Source organism: Juglans microcarpa x Juglans regia, chromosome 4D (assembly GCF_004785595.1).
Source record: "Juglans microcarpa x Juglans regia isolate MS1-56 chromosome 4D, Jm3101_v1.0, whole genome shotgun sequence".
Lineage (NCBI taxonomy): Eukaryota > Viridiplantae > Streptophyta > Magnoliopsida > Fagales > Juglandaceae > Juglans > Juglans microcarpa x Juglans regia.
Window position 1 is genome coordinate 22,462,896 of NC_054600.1, and position 19,398 is coordinate 22,482,293.

A 19,398-nucleotide genomic window follows, 5' to 3' on the forward strand; every position below is an offset into this window, starting at 1 on the left:
CGTTGTATTAAGTCCCAAATTACCTACTCGAGGGCATAAATCTCAATTCTATCTCTCGACAACATTACTTTGAATCCTTTCGCCTCGACTCCCTCTCTCTCTTCTCTTTGACAAATCCGTTGCCCCTCCTCACATCGTCTGCCTATCGTCGCCTCCTTGCCTAGCAGGTAAGTCTCCTCCATCTCTCTCTTTATCTTTCTCCGCCCGTCTATCTCTTATCTCTTTCTATCTCTCTCACTCACACACACACACAAACACTCTCTCTCTCTATAACTCTCACCCATCAACCTAATCTCCTTCCAATGTTTGGAGCTAATTACGGTTTCACGTTCTATTTTACTTTCCAATAGGGATTCTTTCACCCATCAATCTAAGCTTATTTATGCCCTAGCTTTTTCTCGTTTCTTTCTTCATCATCTCTCAAATCACAAAGACCCAATATTGCAGCTAGGAATGATGAACGGTTTCAATTGATACCGAATGGCATCTAAGATTGCTCTTCCCACCATATGATTCTCATAAATGATCTTGTGATTCAATTGTGATTTTCTGTTATAGTCTCTAGCACTATTGAGGAGTGAAGACTAGTATCGATAGTTGTTTCCTCTTCCACCCGATGAAGTGAGTGACTAAAGGGTTTTTTTTTAATTTCTATTTGAAGCGAGTAATTATTTAATGGTCACTTTACATGAAGTTTACTTCTGGAAAAATGGTCACTTTACTTGATCTATTTCATGCACCATAAATTTGTAAGAATTTGGTTTCTGACAGTCTTTTGTCCAAACATGGCTATAAACTTGTATTTGAATCTGATAAATTTGTATTGACAAAGAATGACATGTTTGTGGGCAAAAGATACGTTGTTGATGGAATGTTTAGACTTAATTTAATAAAGGAGAATGCTTTTGTTTATTTTGTTGACTCTTTTTCATTATGGCATGCTAGATTAGGTCATGTAAATTATAATTCTCTACTTCATATTACTAAATTAGGTTTATTGCCTTTTAATTTATGTGATAATAGATATAAATGTTAGACTTGCGTTAAGACTAAATTAACAAGAAAGCCTTTCCAAAATGTTAATAGATCGTCTTCAACTTTGCTTGAGTTGATACATACAAATGTATGTGATTTACTTGGTAAGTTAACCAAAGGCGGAAAAAGGTATTTTATTACCAACATAGAAGATTTTTCAAAATATGCTTACATTTATTTACTTATAACTAAAGATGAAGTCTTAGATAAATTCAAAATCTTTAAAGTTGAAGTAAAAAATCTTCTTAACTGCAATATTAAGATTTTGAGAAGTGATAGAGAATGTGAGTATTTTAATAATGATTTTGATCTTTTTTGTAAAGATAGTGGTATAATACACCAAAGCACAGCACCTTATACACCACAACTGAATGGTATAGCTGAGCAAAAAAATAGAACTCTTATGGATATGGTCAATGACATGCTTGAACAATCAGGTCTTCCTGACAATCTTTGGGGAGAAGCTATATTTTCCGCAATTCATCATATTTTGAATAGAGTACCTTCTAAAAAAAAAATATGTCACCATATGAGTTCTAGTTTAAACGCAAACCTAACTTAAATTATCTTAAAGTGTGGGGCTGCCTAGCTTATGTAACATTATCTGAACTCAAAATATCTGAATTAGGACCAAGAACTTCTAAATGTGTTTTTGTTGGATATGCATCACATAGTAAGACTTATCATTTTTTGGATCAAGAATCTAATGTAATTATCGAATCAAAAGATGCTGACTTTTTTTAAACTAATTACTTTATAGCTTAAAAATCTCTTGTAGGTAGCACTTCCAATAAAGATAGTACTATTGAACAAGTTCTTCCAGAAAATGAAAAAAATTTCAAAAGTAGAAAATCCAAAAGAATAAGAAAAGGAAAAGCTTTTGGTCTTGCCTTTATATCATATCTTGTAGAAGGAAATTCCAATATAATCTTGCATGAGTTTGGTTTGTATAAAAATTTGGAAAATAACCCTTCTACTCTATAAGAAGCGTTGAAATCTAGGGATGCTACTTTCTGGAAGGAGGCAATTGATGATGAAATCAAGTCTACAATGTCTAATAAGACATGGATCCTTGTAGATTTGCCTTCTGGTTCTAAACCCATAAGATGTAAGTGGATTTTTAAGAGAAAATTAAAAACTGGTGGATCCATTGATAAGTATAAGGCTAGACTAGTAGCCAAAGGGTTTAGACAGACCAAGTGCATTGATTATTTTGATACATATGCTCCTACTAGGATTTCGTCCATTAGAATATTGATATCTTTGGCCTCTTTATTTAACCTTGAAATTCATCAAATGGATGTGAAAACAACATTCTTAAATGGTTATTTGGATGAAGAAGTATATATGGAGCAACTAGAGGGTTTCATTGTTTTGGGTCATGAAAACAAGGTTTGTAAATTAGTCAAATCTTTGTATGATTTTAAACAAGCTCCCAAACAATGGCATGAAAGATTTGATAATGTAATTCTTTATAATGGTTTTCGTTTAAATGAAGCAGACAAATGTATTTATTCTAAAGTATGCAATAATCATTTTGTGATAATATGCTTATATGTAGATGATATAATGATTTTCAGTGATAATAGCTCATGCATTAAAGATACAAAATTTCCATGTCATCTCACTTTGATATGAAAGATTTGGGTGTTGCTAATACCATACTTGGTATTAAAATATATAGGAATGATAATGCATATGCTATATCACAAAGTCATTACATTGATAAAGTTTTGAGTAAATTTAATCATTTACTTGAAAAAATATCTCGTGTTCCAAATAACCCTACTTCGAAGCTTGGAACAAATAAATATCAATGTATATCACAACTAGAATATTCTAGTTTTATTGGAAGTCTGATGTATGCAATGCATTGCACACATCCAAACATAGTTTTTGCCATGGGCAAATTGAGTAGATACACAAGTTGTCCAGGCGTGGAACATTGGAAAGCAATTTCCATTGTTTTGGGTTGTTAAAAGGAACTAAGTCCTATGCTCTATATTATGGAGGATATCCATCTGTAATTGAGGGTTTTAGTGACGCTAACTAGAACTGTGTGGATGATGGATCTAAATCCACAAGTGGGTGGGTGTTCACCCTTGGTGGCGTGACCATCTCATGGGGATCCAAGAAATAAACTTGCATAATTCACTCAACTATGGAGTTTGAGATAGTGGCTTTAGGAGCTGTTGGAAAAGAGGCTGAATGGTTGAGAAACCTTTTAATAGACTTGCCTAAGTGGCCAAGTCCAATGCCCCCTATTTCATTACATTGTGGTAGTCAAGCTACATTATCAAGAGTGTACAACAAGTCATACAATGGGAAATCAAGACATATAAGTTTTCGGCATAACTCTGTTAGACAACTGTTGAAAGAAGACATAATCACAGTAGACTATATAAAGTCAAGTACAAACTTGGCAGATCCTCTAACAAAAGGCTTAAATAAGGATCTGATTCCCAAAACATCGCTTGAGATGGGTCTAAAACCTATGGAATAGATCACTAAAAGATAGCAACCCAACCTAGATTTGGAATTCTAAGTTCTAGGTTCAATGGGAAAAACAAAGTCTTATTAGTGATGGTAATAGCATTGAATTAGACCATCATTAAAAAATTATTGTCTAGTGCTAGTCCTACAATGAAAATGAAAGGTTAAGCATAACTCTTAGTGAGTTGGCATAAAAAGTGTTTTTACGCAAGAGCACCTAGAAGAACTCTACCTATGTGAGTGTAAAGTCAGGCCGCTTTCGTCGGGGTTTGGTAAACCGCCTATAGCACTCATGAAGTTGGGACAATGCATATGGCCTTTAATGCGCGGCTATAAAATAACAATAAAAATGTGTTGATATGTGTTGGTTTTCTAGTTTTTTCAAAAGATGTGATAGTTCAAAGACATCACGTCTACTATCATATTGATAAAGTTTTGAGAATCATACACTACATTGAAGTTCAAACCCAAAAGGTAATTACATTTAAGTGTCAACATATAATTGTAATAGAAGCATTGTTTTTTAAAAAAAAAAAAAAAAAAAACTATTATTTATTATTTGAAATAAGTGGGGGAATGTTGGATTATTTCAAATTCCTCCAATTTAACTTTGACTTTTTTTTTAAGTTTCCCTTCAATGTGATTTTTTGTTAGTCCCACATTGGAAAGACAGGAAAACTTTTAGCGATTTATATGTTAATGGGTTTCACAATACATAAATTGGAATATAAGGGCAGACACACAATAGTAATGTCACTAGGGCTATAAACGAACAAGTTCATACGATTACTCACCCGATACTCACTCGGCTAAACTCAAACCGAGCTTGACTCATGAAAAAAAGAAAACTCGATTGTAAAAGCAGAAACCCGCTCGATTGGTAAATGACACATACTCGATTAAACTCGACACGACTCGATTAAGGCTCGTTAAGATTCACTCGTTCTTGCCCAACTCGACTCATTAGCTCGGCTCAATTAGAGCTCATCCATACATCATTGAATATATATAATTTATTTCTATATATTAGTATTCTTGTACCCAGACATATATATGCTTCTATACATATTAAATTTAATAACATAAGCATAGTTACCTTTATAATTAAATATGTAGTATGTAACTCAATTAATTATTCCTAGTCATTTTTACCTATATTGTGAATATAGTTCATAGTTATATGTTAGTTAAGTAAGTACTTAAATGATTAGTTATATTATATATTTTATAATGTGTAATAGTTAGTATATAGGACTTGGTAGTTTCATTATATGCTACAATGTATAACCATATAAGAAATGTATTCATAAAAATGTTATAATTTTATAGTTCAATATAAGGTTTATATATTAATTGTAGAATTTTAATTAGATTTAATATTTTGTTTTGTAATTCGTTATTTGTTATTACTAAATTCATTCAAAAAATATATATAAGAGTACAAACAAAACTCGAGTAATAACTCGACTCGATTTAGGCTTGTTAAAGAGTACAAACAAAGATCAATAAATAACTCGACTCAGCTCGAGCTTGTGTTTGATCAGCTCAAACTTGACTCGGCTCGGCGAGCTCTCAGCTCAAACTCAAGTTATTTGAGTCCAGCTTGACTCGGCTCGGACCGATTACAACCCTAAGTGTCACCCAATGCGAAGCACTGACCACACGCACGCGCACGTACATGCACACGACGCATTGACGCTTTAGACACACTTAACATATGTATATATGTATGCATGTATGTATGTATGCACTTAGCATATGTGTGTATGTATATATGTATATATGAATGTATGCATGCAACTGATCACTACTTGCTGCGCGCTTTAACATTTCTAGCGATCGATAGGAAATTTCTTAATTGGAAGAGGATTTGTCATGTAGATTGGAGCACAAACTATTATGCTTGAAAGGAAACCATAGGACGCCATTTTCGTAAATTACAAAAGCTATTAGCTCGAAGCCCATGCATACGGCCGCAAAGCCAATATTAATTTCCAATTCGAAGCTTTCTTTGCAGCTAGTACATTTGGTTCCATTTAGACACTTGCAAAGATTACATTTCATTGCAAATATCTATTTGCAATGAAATGTACATAATTGGATCGAACACAGTAGCGACAACAATAAATCAATTTGCAACGTTAAAATTTTGTAACTAAAACTGACTATTTGCAACGAAAAAAATTTCGTTGGGATAGACTTTCACCAACGCGGCGTTTGCAAGAGTAACACAACATGTCATCATTGCAAATACTCTTTTGCAATAAAAAATGGACTTTTTGCAACAATTTTTTTCTTACAAAAAGTCATTTCTATTGTAGAGTTTGTTGATATAATATATAGGCATTACTATCTTACACAATATTTCCTTGATAACATGACAGCAAAAGCTCATAACCATGTTTCAGTGTCAAGTATGTATGCAACCTAAGCATCATAAACTATGAGAAACATTTGGGTATATTTTCTGTGTAAATTGATCATCAGGAACTCATATTTCATTCACCAGTTCAAGTTGATAAGAAATGTCGACTTTAATCTCCCTTAACCATTACTATAGATGTTTACACCTGGGTTTATATTCCCATGGATGAGTAAGGCCCAACACGTATAATTTTCAACATAGAATAAAAATAAGAGTCAGAATTAGTCAATGACCACCTGTTATTGCCTGCTTCATGTGAAAAACTGTCACATGTTTCTATTAGCCCTGACCTTGGGGCCCTGTATCTGCAATTCAAGGTGGAAGGAAATGCACGAGCCCAGACAATGGATGCTGACCTGCTAAAAGCAACGCCGTCGGCAGGTCCAAGGCAATAGTCCCAAAGACATTGGGCTTCACATAATCTGCAGCTCTTTGCTGGCTAAGTTCCTCCACATAATCTAAAAAATAATACTAATATGCCTTTTCATTTTACTCTCTTATTTTGACTTGTTATGTATTTATTTATTTATTTTACTTATTGATTAAGAAATTAATTATTAATATATTGATTTTTTTTTTAATCTTTAAAGATGTTAAAAAAATATAAAACATAAAAAAATAAAAAAGATAAATTTTACCTAAGCGACGCACCCAGCTGTCACTGCTGGGCGGTGGCAGCCTAGCAGCACTCCAATCCAAATAAGCTATAAAGGGCCTTAGAAGGGTCCCCAACCGTCTTTCCCATCAAACTCGAGCAAAGTTCTTATGACAATTTTTTTTAATTGGAATGCGCTGACTAATCTCAAGGTGCAACATTCAGTAAAGAGTTTCCCACCTAGGCTCTAGGCAGGGAGTTTTTCTGATAATTCAAAAGAAAATCCTCCAATTCGATAACTCCAAAAGTGTGAATGCGGAGTTTTGAATCCAAGATATCCAATTTATATGGCTCACCTCAGGACCACTACACCACCCCTTGGGTTAAGTTCATACGACAGTTAGGACTTAGGAGACCATAGCACATCACCTCCTCCAGCTAATTCCATTCTCACCCTTTCCCTCCAGTTCATGAGGTGCTATTACTTATCGAGTCTCGGTCATGTTTCTGTCATCCTGTCCTGCCTTCATGTTTCAACGGTGCCTAAAAATCAAGGGCCGAGATATTCCCCATTTAAACATCTTTTGAGGATTGTTTTGAACAAAACAAAGAAAAATGATAAGAGAAACAGGCAAATCAGTGTTTGGGGCCCTGTATTTGCCCGTACCTGTAACCCTACTCACGAAACCAATGCTTGCTTTCGAAACAGGTGCCCTTCAAATCAAACATCTTACTGTAGAACAATTTATAACTTCTGAATGCATAGAGATGAACTATACAACTGACTGACATATTAATGTTGTTGACACATTTAAAATAATTACAAACTGGAATACCATAATCATAATAAATGGTAAAAAAGGCCTTAATTAATACCATATTTGTCAATATAAAGACAAATATTCAATTACAAAAACTTTCAGTTGTCAAGAATAACGCAAGAGGCTTTCCTAATCACTCAAAAAAAAAAAAGGAACTTCATCCCACATCATAGAATAACAAAGGAAACCGAGAAGAAAATTATTGCAGCAACAGGTATTAATAAACGATGCCGTGGGGGGGGGGGGGGGGGGGGGGGGGGGGGGTGGAATATCATGACTTTAAGGAAGCATAGAGAAGAGTTTATATAATTAGCATCCATGACAAAACATCACACATGTTCCTTACAGCTTCAATAATTGACATAGTCTTTCAAGACCTGGGTTCTCTGCTCTAGCTTTGCATTACTCTGCCAATTCTCAACTGCTTTACGAACTGTAGCATGTGCCTCATGTATTGCTTCAGCAGGGAATTTGTGTTCTATAATTCCCAGTGGTCCGGGCTGCAGCACCTTTATCACAGTTTCCATCTCTTGCTCAAGCTGCCTGTTCAATAAAAAATACCTCGTAAACTGAGCAAAAACTTGAAATTCAAAAGCATGGAATCCTCAAGTACCTAACAAGAAACACATTCGAACATAGAAACAAATCAGAAGCCACTGAAACAGTTGATAGCAGTAGTTTCAAACAAGAGCATCTTGTAGAACTAGAACCCTTAATGCTGAACCCAAATTTTTAAAGTGATCCCACAATGGGGGCTGGATCTATTAGACATAATATCAAATCAAGAATTTGATTTGATATTATCCTAATCGATTGGTTGATTTTCATAATTATCAAATCAAGTGATCTGATTTTTATAGTTATCAAATCAAGAGATTTGATTTTCATAATGATCAGAATTTTTATCTTATTTCATCTCCATGTAATTTTTCCCTATACATAGAGACCTACACTTTGTATTCAAACACACTTGAGAACTAGAAAGATGTAGCCCTTAAAGTCACTCCCTTCTTCTCCCATAAAGTCTCTCTTCCCTATAAATAGAGACCTACGCTTTGTATTCAAACACACTTGAGAATTAGAAAGATGAAGCCCTTAAAGTCTCTCCCTTCTTATCTTGTAAAGTCTCTCTCCCTCCTCTCTTCTCCATCTCCTATTCTATTAATTTCAATTGTGTTTAGATACAAAGTGTATATCCCTATTTATAGGAAAATTATATGGAAAAATTACATGGAAATGAGATAAGGTAAATATTCTGATCATTATTTTTTTCTTTTTTTTTCTTTTTTTTTTTTTTATTGGCACCAAGTGTCCGAGAACAAAGTTCCAACTAATCTCGAGGGTGCACAGGCCCCTAGGCAAGAAGTTTTTTGCAAGTGCACTTCGGATAATTCAAGGGAAGTTCCCCTAATCCGATGGCCCCTAGAAATTGTTTGCACTCAAGAGGATTCAAACCTTAGACTTGGAGAGACCATACCACCAAGACCAAGGCCTTTACCACTTGAGCCAACCCATATGGGTTTTCTGATCATTATGAAAATCAAATCTCTTGATTGGATAACTATAAAATCAAATTATTTGATTTAATAATTATGAAAATCAAATCACTTGATTAAGATAATATCAAATCAAATTCTTGTGGGGAGGTTTAGGAGAGGAAGCAAGGTTTCATTTGGTTAGCTAGGATAAGATTTGTACTCCTTTGTCATGTGGTGGGTTGGGGTTTAGAAAGCCAAGTATCTTTAATAAAGCATTACTTGGGAAGTGGTTATGGATGTATCATCAAGATTGCAAATGGGCCGTGATTGATTCAAAATATGGGAGTGCTTGGGGGATGGAGTTCTAACGAGGTAAGAGGTACTCGGGTGGGGGTGTGGAAACGTATTAGGAGTGGTTGGGATGATTTTGTAAAACAGGTTTTTTTTGTGGTTGGTGATGGTTCCAGACTTCATTTTTGGCATGATCCATGGTGTGGTGGTAGCGTTCTTAATGCTGTTTTTCCAGATCTGTTTCGTATTTCTCTATATATGGATGCTTCGGTGGCTGAGATTTTGGACACTTCTAGTGGTTCATCCCATTGAAATGTTCAATTTTCTAGAGCCGTTAATGACTGGGAAAATAGAGGCTGTTTCTAAATTGTTTGGCTTATTGTATGCTACACAGCTTGGGCGGGATGAGAGTGATAAGATGGTCTGGAAGCACATTGGTAGTCTGGTAACAAGAAATTTTCAGTTCGTTCTTTGTACAAGTATGCTACACTCCTTTCCTTGGAAGAGTGTTTGGAAGAGTAAAGTGCCTTCAAAGGTCACATTCTTTGACTGGTCTGCTTCTTTAGGGAAGACTTTGACTTTGGACAAACTCAAGAAGCGTGGCTTAATTGTTTTGGATTGTGCTTCTTATGTAAGAATGTTGGTGAATCGGTGGACCATTTATTATTACATTGTGAGGTGACTAGGGTGTTTAGTGGAAGTGGAATGGCTTGGGTGATGCCTAGGGGGTGATGGATCTTTTTTCTTGCTAATCTTCATCACTCCGTGATCAGAAAAAAAGGTAGTCCTAAATGTGAGAGAGACAGATATTCTTGTTCATAACTAAACACAAAACAAAAAATACAGTAGCATTCTGAACATTCACAAAGTTTCAACTCTTCATTAGAACACCAAATTCTCAAATATTTATCCAACAAAATAGGGCTCTCTTTCTTTCTCTATATACATTTGCTGAATGCAATTAATCAGGCAGCAGCAAGCTACGATGACAACAAAATCTTAAGCCATATAATATGCAAGAGGTTTCAGATATTAAAGCGATTGTAATTTGCGTTCTGAATGTCTTTCTTTCCCCCTGTTTGGACATGGATAAGAAGAAACTAGAAATCTCTATCGATATTACACCACATACGTAGATGAATTAATCTCTATGTTAAAAAATAAATATGCAGACTCCAATCAGTCTTTGATTAAATTGTTCCTACAGCGATTTGGCCTACCGGTACCAGGAATTAGCGAACAAACAGCTTCAATTACTGGTAAAGAAAGGGAGCTTGCTCCCTTAAAAAAAAAAATTAACTTATACAAAAAGCTATAATAGGAAAAAATCGGAAGGGTATTCTCCGGTTCCCAAACGATGAGAAAGAAATGGAATAAAAAACAATGTCACGCTTTGAAATTCATTTTTTTCTTTCCTGAATTTTTGTCTACGCAACTAAACAGACATCGTCAGTACCTGAAGAGCCTGGAGAATGGCAAGGACTTCCCGAGACGAGAGAAAGATAACGGTGGCATGTCCACCGGAAAGGGAACGAGCCTTCTCCTAGAATGTTTTGATACCGACGATCGTGCTCCAGCTTCTCGCTGGCTTAACTAGCGAGACCGCACTTAGAGACGACGCCGTTTAATGACTCAATAAAAAACGAAGCGTTTTACACTGTAATTGAACTTTGCCAAAAAACGACTCCACTGGGGATCGAACCCAGAATCTCTGGTTCCGTAGACCAGCGCCTTATCCATTGGGCCATGGAGTCCCTGTTTTATTGTGCCAGGTTTTTTTTTTTTTAAGTTAATGAAGAATAATTAGCCCAGTAGTTTATGGGATCTTATTAACTTATTGGTCCACTGAAGAATAATTCTACGCTGATTATATGAATATCAAAATTTCTATGTGCAGTTATTTTATATATTTCTTTGTACATTTTATTAATATAATTGATTATGTTATTTTTTTTAATATAAAATAACTGTTTTAGCCAATCACATCAGTGAAGTATATAAAAATGACTGTACATAGCAGAACTCTTTCCCTCAAAAATAAAACAACTAAAACATGAAAATTTTGGGGCTTTTTTTTTTTTTTCCAAAATTCTATTTCAATATTTGAAAGATTCTCACACATCCGGGCATACCTCTTGCATACAATTTTGATTTGAGTTCCTGCCTCCAAAGCCCCATGGAGAAATCACTGAACACAGTAACCCAATATCAACAACACTCAGAAGCTATTGATCTGACATTAAGGCACAATCACGCTACTACATATAACACTACTATACACTCCTGCTTATTATTTTACACATTTACAGAGTCATGAAACTGAGTGACGCCTTCTCTTCTGAAATGGAAATCGACTCTCTGAGTTAGCCTTACCTCCTCCTATGGGCTTCATTCCATTAATCCGAAACAGGGAATTCAACTTGCTTAGTTTTTTGGTGAATGACTTGAATAATTTATTTGCAGGATGGGACTTGACAAGCTCTTGTTTCATAGACACGTGATCTTTCTCCAAGTCGGTTAGCCTCATTCTCATTCTTGCAACTTCAAGCTTCAGCTCTCGGTTCTCTCTTCTCACTGATGCATAGTTATCCCTCGGAGAGATGGCTCCACTTCCTGCACCACTGCCTGAACGTTGAGGGAATTGACCATTGATTGTACCAAAGAAGAATTGGTTGTGGCCACCATTCATGGCATTGCGAAGCCTGATTTGTTCAAAGTATAGGACTTGAACTGCCATCTGCACGGGTAGCCTTTCGTTTTGTGCTGCATGACTGCAAGCTTCTTGGGATAGTTTCTGGCTGTCGATTGTTTTACAAAGTCGGTAGCGTTCAGAGTCTTTGATATTTGGATGAACCTGAAATTAGAAGCACAAGCTGGTGCTCGATCACAACTTTGAAAAGAAAGATCAAAATGATAATGTAGTGTGCAGTTTAATTAATTATGAGGGATAGAGTGAGTGGCTCACTTTGAGGAAGATATCCACAGCTCTGTACAATCCATCGCTAACTGTACGAGCATGGTCTGGAAGTAATTCTGCTAGTGCTATGAATTTTGATGTCATCAAGTTGGGGTCTAGTGCAATTTCTGCAAGATAATTGTCCAATAACTTTGATACCTTCAGAATTGAACTTTGTTTTGGAGATCCAGGGCTGTCAAAATCATAGACCATTTCACTTTCATCCCTCAAGTGATTATCTTCATCGTCATCTTCATCCAAGTTCAGAAAAATGGAGAATATCCTCAAGATTGATTCTGTATCATAAAGTGTGCTGTGGTTGTTTCCATGTGAATTCGCAGGAATTAAGATGTCTTCAAGAATTGCCTGGTCCAGTTGCAGACCAATTCGCCTCTCCAGATCTGATCTGCAAGAAGTAGATGCTGATGCTGCAATTGCTGTTTTCAGCAAACTTGAAAGAAATGCCATTGGAACTGGACTCTTTCTTGATTGGGTTGGTAGTAAGCTAACTATTGTTTCAACAATGACTCTTTGCTTCTTCTGCAGTTCCAAATCCAAGAGGCCTCCTTTGACCAGGTGGGGGTCCTTGGCAACAAGTCCTTGAAGAGAATTGTGGGCATAGTTTATCAAAATTTTGCTAATCAGATCCTGTTTTAGACCCTTGGATTTTACTGCAGACAGAACCCTTTGGAAGAAATCAAGATTAAGCACTGTGAGTGATTTCCCCCACCAGTCTGCAGGTGTTTCTGTTTCTATGCTTGGGACCATTTTCGCAGGGAAGTTATGGTCTAGTTTTAATAACCCAGACGTGAGCTGCTCTTTGCATGCATTATTGGCAATTGCATTGATAAGTCTGCTAACCAGGTTGATCTCTTCGGATATGGGCAGTAGGCTTTCACAACGATGAAGAACAGATATTGAGCTTGATATATTCGGGAGCACCATCTCCTTTAGATATGCTTCAGCTCGACTTTCTACATTTTTCTCTGCAAAATCCTCTGTCATTTCCAGGAAATGAGCTGTGCAGCATAGCATAGCTACATTTGAGAGTGTAATTTCAACATTTACTCCATAACAAAACTTTGCAGCTAGCTCAAATGCCTCTGGTCCACCAGGAACAACAGGGAGATTTATGCGCGAAACTTTTGAATCTTTTGCTTCCAGCAACAGTTTCCGAATTCTTCCACTCCTAGAAACTAGAGGGAACTGCAAAAGAACCATGATTATTTGACTTAAGCTTCTGGTGAAGTTCTCTTTTCCTCTTCGATTCTCACTTCAATTTCCTTAATATTACATTAACCAATCACTTTTTATGAAAATTCTACAGACTATCAAGCACTGTTTGTAGTTTCATTACCAGCAGCTAAGTTTCGAGAAATTTTTATTCTGAAACTTGAGCTAGAAACTATCCCAGACGGACTCAAATGCAGGACCACTGACAGAGAGATTTATGATTTGATATTATATTGTAGGATTTCATAGAGGGAAGTTTTTTTAAGTTTTAATGACAATGTGCAAACAGGTTAATTTACAATCAATTACTAGACACAACCCAAAATTTCAAAGAAAGAAAATTTGCAGCTCAGAAGTTGGAATAAGGAAAATAACAATTAGAAGTCAAGTACTTGATACACAGAGTAGTACTACTAATGTTGTACCATCTTACCTTATGCAGTGCAAAGCTTGAGGCTCCTACTTCGACAGTAAGATCACTAGAAACATCAGATATTGGCCTGAAAGAGAAAGAATTGCATGAATTAGATAGCAGAGAGTTGAAAGAATTGCAAAGAAAGAAACTACTCTTGCACGCATACATGTTCATTAATGTCAATATTTTAGGAGCCTTGCAGTGGCTTCTTCAACCGTAAACTTGCACCGCCATGTGCTCAGTGTAAATACCTTAAAGGCTTAAACCTAAGGAGGGATCAAACATACAGCTAGGAGGAGTGGGACTGGACAGGCAGTATTCTAGGCAATATGAGTAGATTCTTAAACGGTAAAAAAAAAGTAGAACTGAAAAATGAAGAAATCTTTGTGGTTTGACGAACCAATTTGGGAAATCTTACTGAGTTGCAGAGATAGAATTGCAGCCATATGGGTCCCTCCGGATTAAATTGATAACTACCTATGCTTGTTCTCTTCTGTGTATATTGAGCTAGAAGGTTTGTCACACTCGCCGATCGAATGCACTACCTGTCCGTACTTTGTCTGTGGACCTATGGATAGTAAATACGCACAAATTATTGCCCGGCAAACATTAATTGCAGTTCACAATCTCGAGGGCTGCAGCAAGGAATATGGTCCATTTATCAGATCAACCTCGTGCTGATGTCGTATAAGGTTTTCGAGGCCATGGTCACGGTTGATCCGTCATAGTCATGCTTTCTGTTTTTGTGATGTAGCATGATACATGAGGTGCAGTTTTCTTCCATAAATTTTGGCAGCTTTGAAGAACAGAAGGAATGCCCCCCAAAATCATCTAAAAATGTCGTTTTTTAGTACAAGATGTAGAAAAGAGAGAAGCCCATGATGATAACCTGATAGAATGCAAAGTAGCTCTAATTGCCGGAATGTTTGACCCCAGAATGTGGTTGAATGTGATCAGATCTAACTTTTAGTGTGAAAATGACGATTCATCTTAAATCTTAACATGTATTGACAGTTTTGAGTAAGGAAAACAACAAATTCCATAACATGCTTGGTTTTTGCTTTCCTTCTAGGCTTTGCATTACTCCTATGCAAATTTTTCATAAGATTTATTACTGTTGGGGAAACGTTGTACAAAATGAAGCCAAAGCACAAGGAGGAGAAGATGGAAGAGAAATAACATGTCAAGAGTCGAGGAGGAGATTACCATTCAGCAGCATGCCTTATACTGGAACTTGGACGAAACGACCTCTTCCCTGACATGCTTGGCTTCAAATCACCAACAGTAACGACACCCATGTCTTCAAAAAAATTTTAAAACTGGCAATTTAACCTTAAAATTCCCACTGATAGCTCTGCACAACTCCCACCAACACCCAAATAATTGCCACTCTTTAAAGAATATAACTGCTTCAGCTCCTAACAACAACAACCTCTGTCGTTCCAGTCACAAACCAAAAACTGGGAATATAGTTTCTTTAAGGACAACCTTCTCTGTCTGGAAAGAAAGCTGCACTGAGGTTAAAGTCACAGGAAATCATGCTGGATCAAGGGGTGGTGATGACTTTAAAACATACCTTAATGAGTGTTTATAATGTGCTAAATCTAAAGTCAAGATTAAAAAAATGCAGGTGTGCTTGCACTTTTCGGTGAAAGGTAGGGTGGGAGTGACCTCCTTTTAGATGGTTTTTGTTTAGAGAAATTGCAGGAATCCTGAAGGGTTGCAATGCTTTTGGGTGCTATAATCATTCATGGCTAGTTAGTTAAAGCCACCCTAAAAAAGAAAACAAAAAAAGATTAGCTAGCTTTAAATTAAGTCTGGATTATGTGTAAAGCTAAACTAAAGTGGGAAACTAAAGAGAATGAGTTGGATTAGATGCTACAATGAAAACCACTGTTCATCCATCCAACTAAAAATCCAAAAACTAAATTGATTTCACCTGTACTACAGTCTCAACGCTTGTGATCTTTGGAATTTCTGTGCTATGAAAGCGGAGGAGGGGGATTTATTGGGTTTGAAACTTGCAAAGCGTGCAATGCCCATTTGTGATTGATTTTTATTTTATATATTTTAATTTAGAGAAATGATAATTGCAGTCGTGAGTGTATAAGCGTCGCGCAATCACTTTGAAAAAAATAAATAAATACGGGACCCACATGAAAATAAATAAATTTTTTAATAGTGAACTCTATTTTTTTAAAAATAATTATACGGTACTTATGCATTTCATGATTATATGTAGTATTACTCTTTAATTTATTTCAAGAATGCAGACCAATCATATATTATATATATATATATATATATATTGGTCAAAATAAGGGGCTAATATATATAGACGTGTGACGCACGTAGGGTGTGGACTGTTGAAGTGATCCTGGCCTAAATAATTTCATCTTCTTCGAAAACTAATAAAACTAAACTATTAATACTCACTGCAGGTATATATGTATATATTTATTAGTACTTGTAACCACATTGCTTCTTCTTCAAACTTTTTTTTTTTTGAGTCTACTTCTTCTTCAAACTTAACTGTAATAAAACAGGACAAAAGGATCTTCGACTAAATCATGTCGTCTGTCAGTCTCTTCAAAGCTCCCAAAGATGCCTTCTTTTTTCTTTCCCGTTAACAAGCATTTCCATTATAGCTATTAGCAACCTAGTTGAGCATATCAATAATGAATTTTTTTATTATAAAATTATTGAATTTTATTTAATTATATTTGCTAATGATGAAATGAATCCTACAATACTACTTATTAATGTTTATTTCAATTTCTCAAATAATATTAAATTATAAAAATATTTATTAATTTTTCTTTTTATGAAAAATAGACTTCATTTCATTCAATGAAATCGAAGTTACAGCTGTGACTGATAAATACAGGAAAAACCTCAAATTACAAGCCAAACTACTCATCTGTTTGGGACTTCCCCGCACATAAATTTCTTTGTGACGGGTATTATCTTAACTTCTATAAACTCTCTAATAACAAAACCTTCTGTGATATAAAACTATGTAAGAATAGAGATTTCAATCCCAATTTATCTAAGAATGTAACACTCTGTAAAAACAAGATAACCAACTTCCACTCTCCAAAGGAGTAGAGTGACAACCACCCCCCATCTTTCAAAGGAAGAGAGGGAAAACCACCTCCATCTTCCAAATGAAGAGCGAGAAAACCATCTCCAGTTATGGACAACAAGTCCGATAGCATATTTCTTTTATTTTTACCTACAGTTCTTCTGGGGCCAACCAGGGTGGGAAACCCTTGCTGCATCGACTGGCCACGTCAACAAATATTAAAAAACAAAATGCATACAAACACCCATTTCTCTATCTCCTGGTTTTTTTTGTTTTATATTCTTTACGAGGACAACATGTAGCCCCAAGATTAAGAAATCTTTGCGGACCTAAAAAATTGCAAACCAATCGAGACGGAACAAAATCGAACGCTAGAAGGCAACTGCAAGCGTTAGTGAACGTTGAAAGCTCAAACAAATGAACAACAATGGCAGACTATCACTTCGTGTACAAGGAAGTGGAGGGCGCTTCGACTCAATGGGACGACATTCAACGGAAGCTCGGGAATTTACTAGCAAAACCCCTAGCGTTCAAGCCACCATCGTTCACGCCCGGCCAGGAAGAATCCTCTCTCCCAAAAGATAAGTCCTGGATCGATGATAAAATCGAGGAGAAGCTCAAGGAACTCCAAGACGATCCAGATCTCGACGATGATCGATTCCTCAAGGAGTACAAGTCCCTATGTTTCTTTGAATCGGCTATTTATTTTCTATCAGTATGGTTGCCTAGAATTGTGCCAAAACGAAATAGAATAAAAAATCATGAAACTTCATTTTCAATTTTCTCCAAGATGTGCAATTCCTTGACTTTTCCTCATTAATTCTTTTAATAACTAAAATTAGATTTACTTGGAAACTTTCTTTCCGTGAAACAACCGGAGCCTAGTTTACTTTGTTATGTTGGTTGAAACATAATAAATAGTGTCGACTAGGGAGTTTGAAAATGATTTAGTTCAAAGAGGTTGAGTTTTCCTTTTATATTAATTAAGAAATCCATAACCAAAACAGACAGGCCTAACCATATGTCGAAAAGGAAGATGGGTGGAAGAGAGAGAGAGAGAAAGAAAATGTGGGGCGAAATGGGTAGACAAGAGAACTTTCTATCTTCAGGACGAAGTGAATTATGAAACGACGTCGTTTTTAATTTTTGTCATGTCGGATGGGATGCCGCAATGGGATGCAGGGTGGTTGTATATAGAATTTTTGTTTTACCTAATACAAGCAACAGAACAGAAAAATATAGAAAAATTGAAAAAACAAAAACACAACAAAACATAAACTTGAAATAAACTGAAAACCAGAAAAACACTTAGCCAGGAGGCTGTAATGGCGCGTGAAGGACACGCTCCATGCTAGGAGTGTGCCGAACCGTCGATCCTGAAGCTACCAAGATCGATGACCCCAGAAACGCCGCTCCTGGCAGCAGCAGAGCCCTCTGTGTGGTGGAGCGTAGAGGCCACTCACGCACTTTGACTCGCACGTGTAGATCACGCGCCGCTCCTTTTGGCAAAACCTTCGGCAATTTGAAAAATCGACGGCTTAGGAACTCCACGATGGGGCACGTGGTTGTTACTGGCCATCGGAAAATATCAAACGCCGCTTCTCCATGCTTTAACTAGAATAAACAAAAACAAAACCAAACTACCGACTGGAAAATTAAAACATTTAGAGAAAACTGCATCTGGGAGGAGGGAGGAGCCGAAGCTCCCCCCCCCTCCCAGGTGATTTTCGGTTTGGGTTTCTAGAGAGAAGGTAGCGCTTCTCTCTCTAGAATAGATCGAATCCTAATATAAAAATGTTTATTATAAGAGCGAGCACTTGCCTCTAATTGTATAATGTTTAGAGTATATATTCTATGAGTGTCAACTTCTGGCTCATCATCAGTGATTCACTATAGTCTATCTTACCTTTTGGCTGCATGGCTATCTGGTATTGAAGTAAACAAACTTGTATATATGATTAAAGAGGTCTGTATTTTCTATTTTTCAAATTATATATATATATATAATTATGTACCATATATATTATATACAGCTAGCGGTTCAGATTTTTTGTGATTTCCATTTCATAAAGCTTCACATCTTCTTTTGTTTTTGTTTTTGGGGCATTGAACTAATAAGATTGGAACAAAACAAAAGAACAACCAAGGCCACACGAAGTCTTTCTGTCCATCTTTTGACACCAAGCTGATCGAGTGAAAGGGGCTGGAATCATTAGTGCAGTGTGCGCGAAGCTGGTGGCCACAATTATGGCTTACAGAAAACATATGGGACCCCACCCTTTATATATATATATATATATATATATATATATATATATATATAGACAGTACAGTCAGTACTATATATGTATATGCTACACTGCACATTGATCGCATGCCCGAGGATGATTGCACGGATCATTATGATCCTCTAAACCAGATCATAATTCACCCACACCTGCTTAAACCAGATCACATACCCTCACCTACTCCCAACCCTTCAAATTGCTTCTAAAATAGCGTTTCAAAATTGAAAAATTATTTTTACAAATTTTAAATAGACAAGTCTCATATAAATCTTTATAAAAAAGT

The 19,398-nt window shown here is 36.1% G+C and overlaps 2 protein-coding genes and 1 non-coding gene across 4 annotated transcripts; all 3 read right to left on the minus strand.

The window, feature by feature from the left end:
• Positions 1 to 7,395: 7,395 nt before the first annotated feature.
• On the minus strand, positions 7,396 to 10,703 carry LOC121259298. Its single transcript, XM_041160835.1, has 2 exons — positions 10,595 to 10,703; positions 7,396 to 7,912 (listed from the first exon to the last, which is right to left on the minus strand). The coding sequence occupies exons 1-2, from the start codon at positions 10,651 to 10,653 to the stop codon at positions 7,720 to 7,722; spliced, it is 252 nt and encodes an 83-aa protein (XP_041016769.1). The 5' UTR covers positions 10,654 to 10,703; the 3' UTR covers positions 7,396 to 7,719.
• Positions 10,704 to 10,819: 116 nt separating this feature from the next.
• Positions 10,820 to 10,892, minus strand: TRNAR-ACG. Its single transcript has one exon. It is a non-coding gene; the product is annotated as a tRNA-Arg (tRNA).
• A 293-nt stretch (positions 10,893 to 11,185) lies between these two features.
• On the minus strand, positions 11,186 to 15,590 carry LOC121259299 (BTB/POZ domain-containing protein At1g03010-like). 2 transcript variants are annotated; one of them, XM_041160836.1, is made up of 4 exons: positions 14,949 to 15,590; positions 13,761 to 13,827; positions 12,104 to 13,300; positions 11,186 to 11,992 (listed from the first exon to the last, which is right to left on the minus strand). In XM_041160836.1, exons 1-4 carry the CDS (start codon positions 15,038 to 15,040, stop codon positions 11,450 to 11,452), a joined length of 1,899 nt encoding a protein of 632 aa, XP_041016770.1. In that variant the 5' UTR covers positions 15,041 to 15,590; the 3' UTR covers positions 11,186 to 11,449. The 2 variants fall into 2 exon arrangements, with proteins under 2 accessions (XP_041016770.1, XP_041016771.1); XM_041160837.1 differs by lacking the exon at positions 14,949 to 15,590 and adding an exon at positions 13,909 to 14,308.
• Between the last annotated feature and the right edge of the window lie 3,808 nt (positions 15,591 to 19,398).

Excerpts from the sequence above, each read along its gene's own strand:
- LOC121259298 (XM_041160835.1), bottom strand. The coding sequence starts at position 10,653 with ATGCCACCGTTATCTTTCTCTCGTCTCGGGAAGTCCTTGCCATTCTCC. Across the intron at positions 7,913-10,594 it reads CCATTCTCCAGGCTCTTCAG|GCAGCTTGAGCAAGAGATGG; the intron begins GTACTGACGATG and ends TTTATTGAACAG.
- LOC121259299 (XM_041160836.1), bottom strand. The coding sequence starts at position 15,040 with ATGGGTGTCGTTACTGTTGGTGATTTGAAGCCAAGCATGTCAGGGAAG. Across the intron at positions 13,828-14,948 it reads ATAAGGCATGCTGCTGAATG|GCCAATATCTGATGTTTCTA; the intron begins GTAATCTCCTCC and ends TTTCTCTTTCAG. Across the intron at positions 11,993-12,103 it reads CTGTGGATATCTTCCTCAAA|GTTCATCCAAATATCAAAGA; the intron begins GTGAGCCACTCA and ends TTCTAATTTCAG.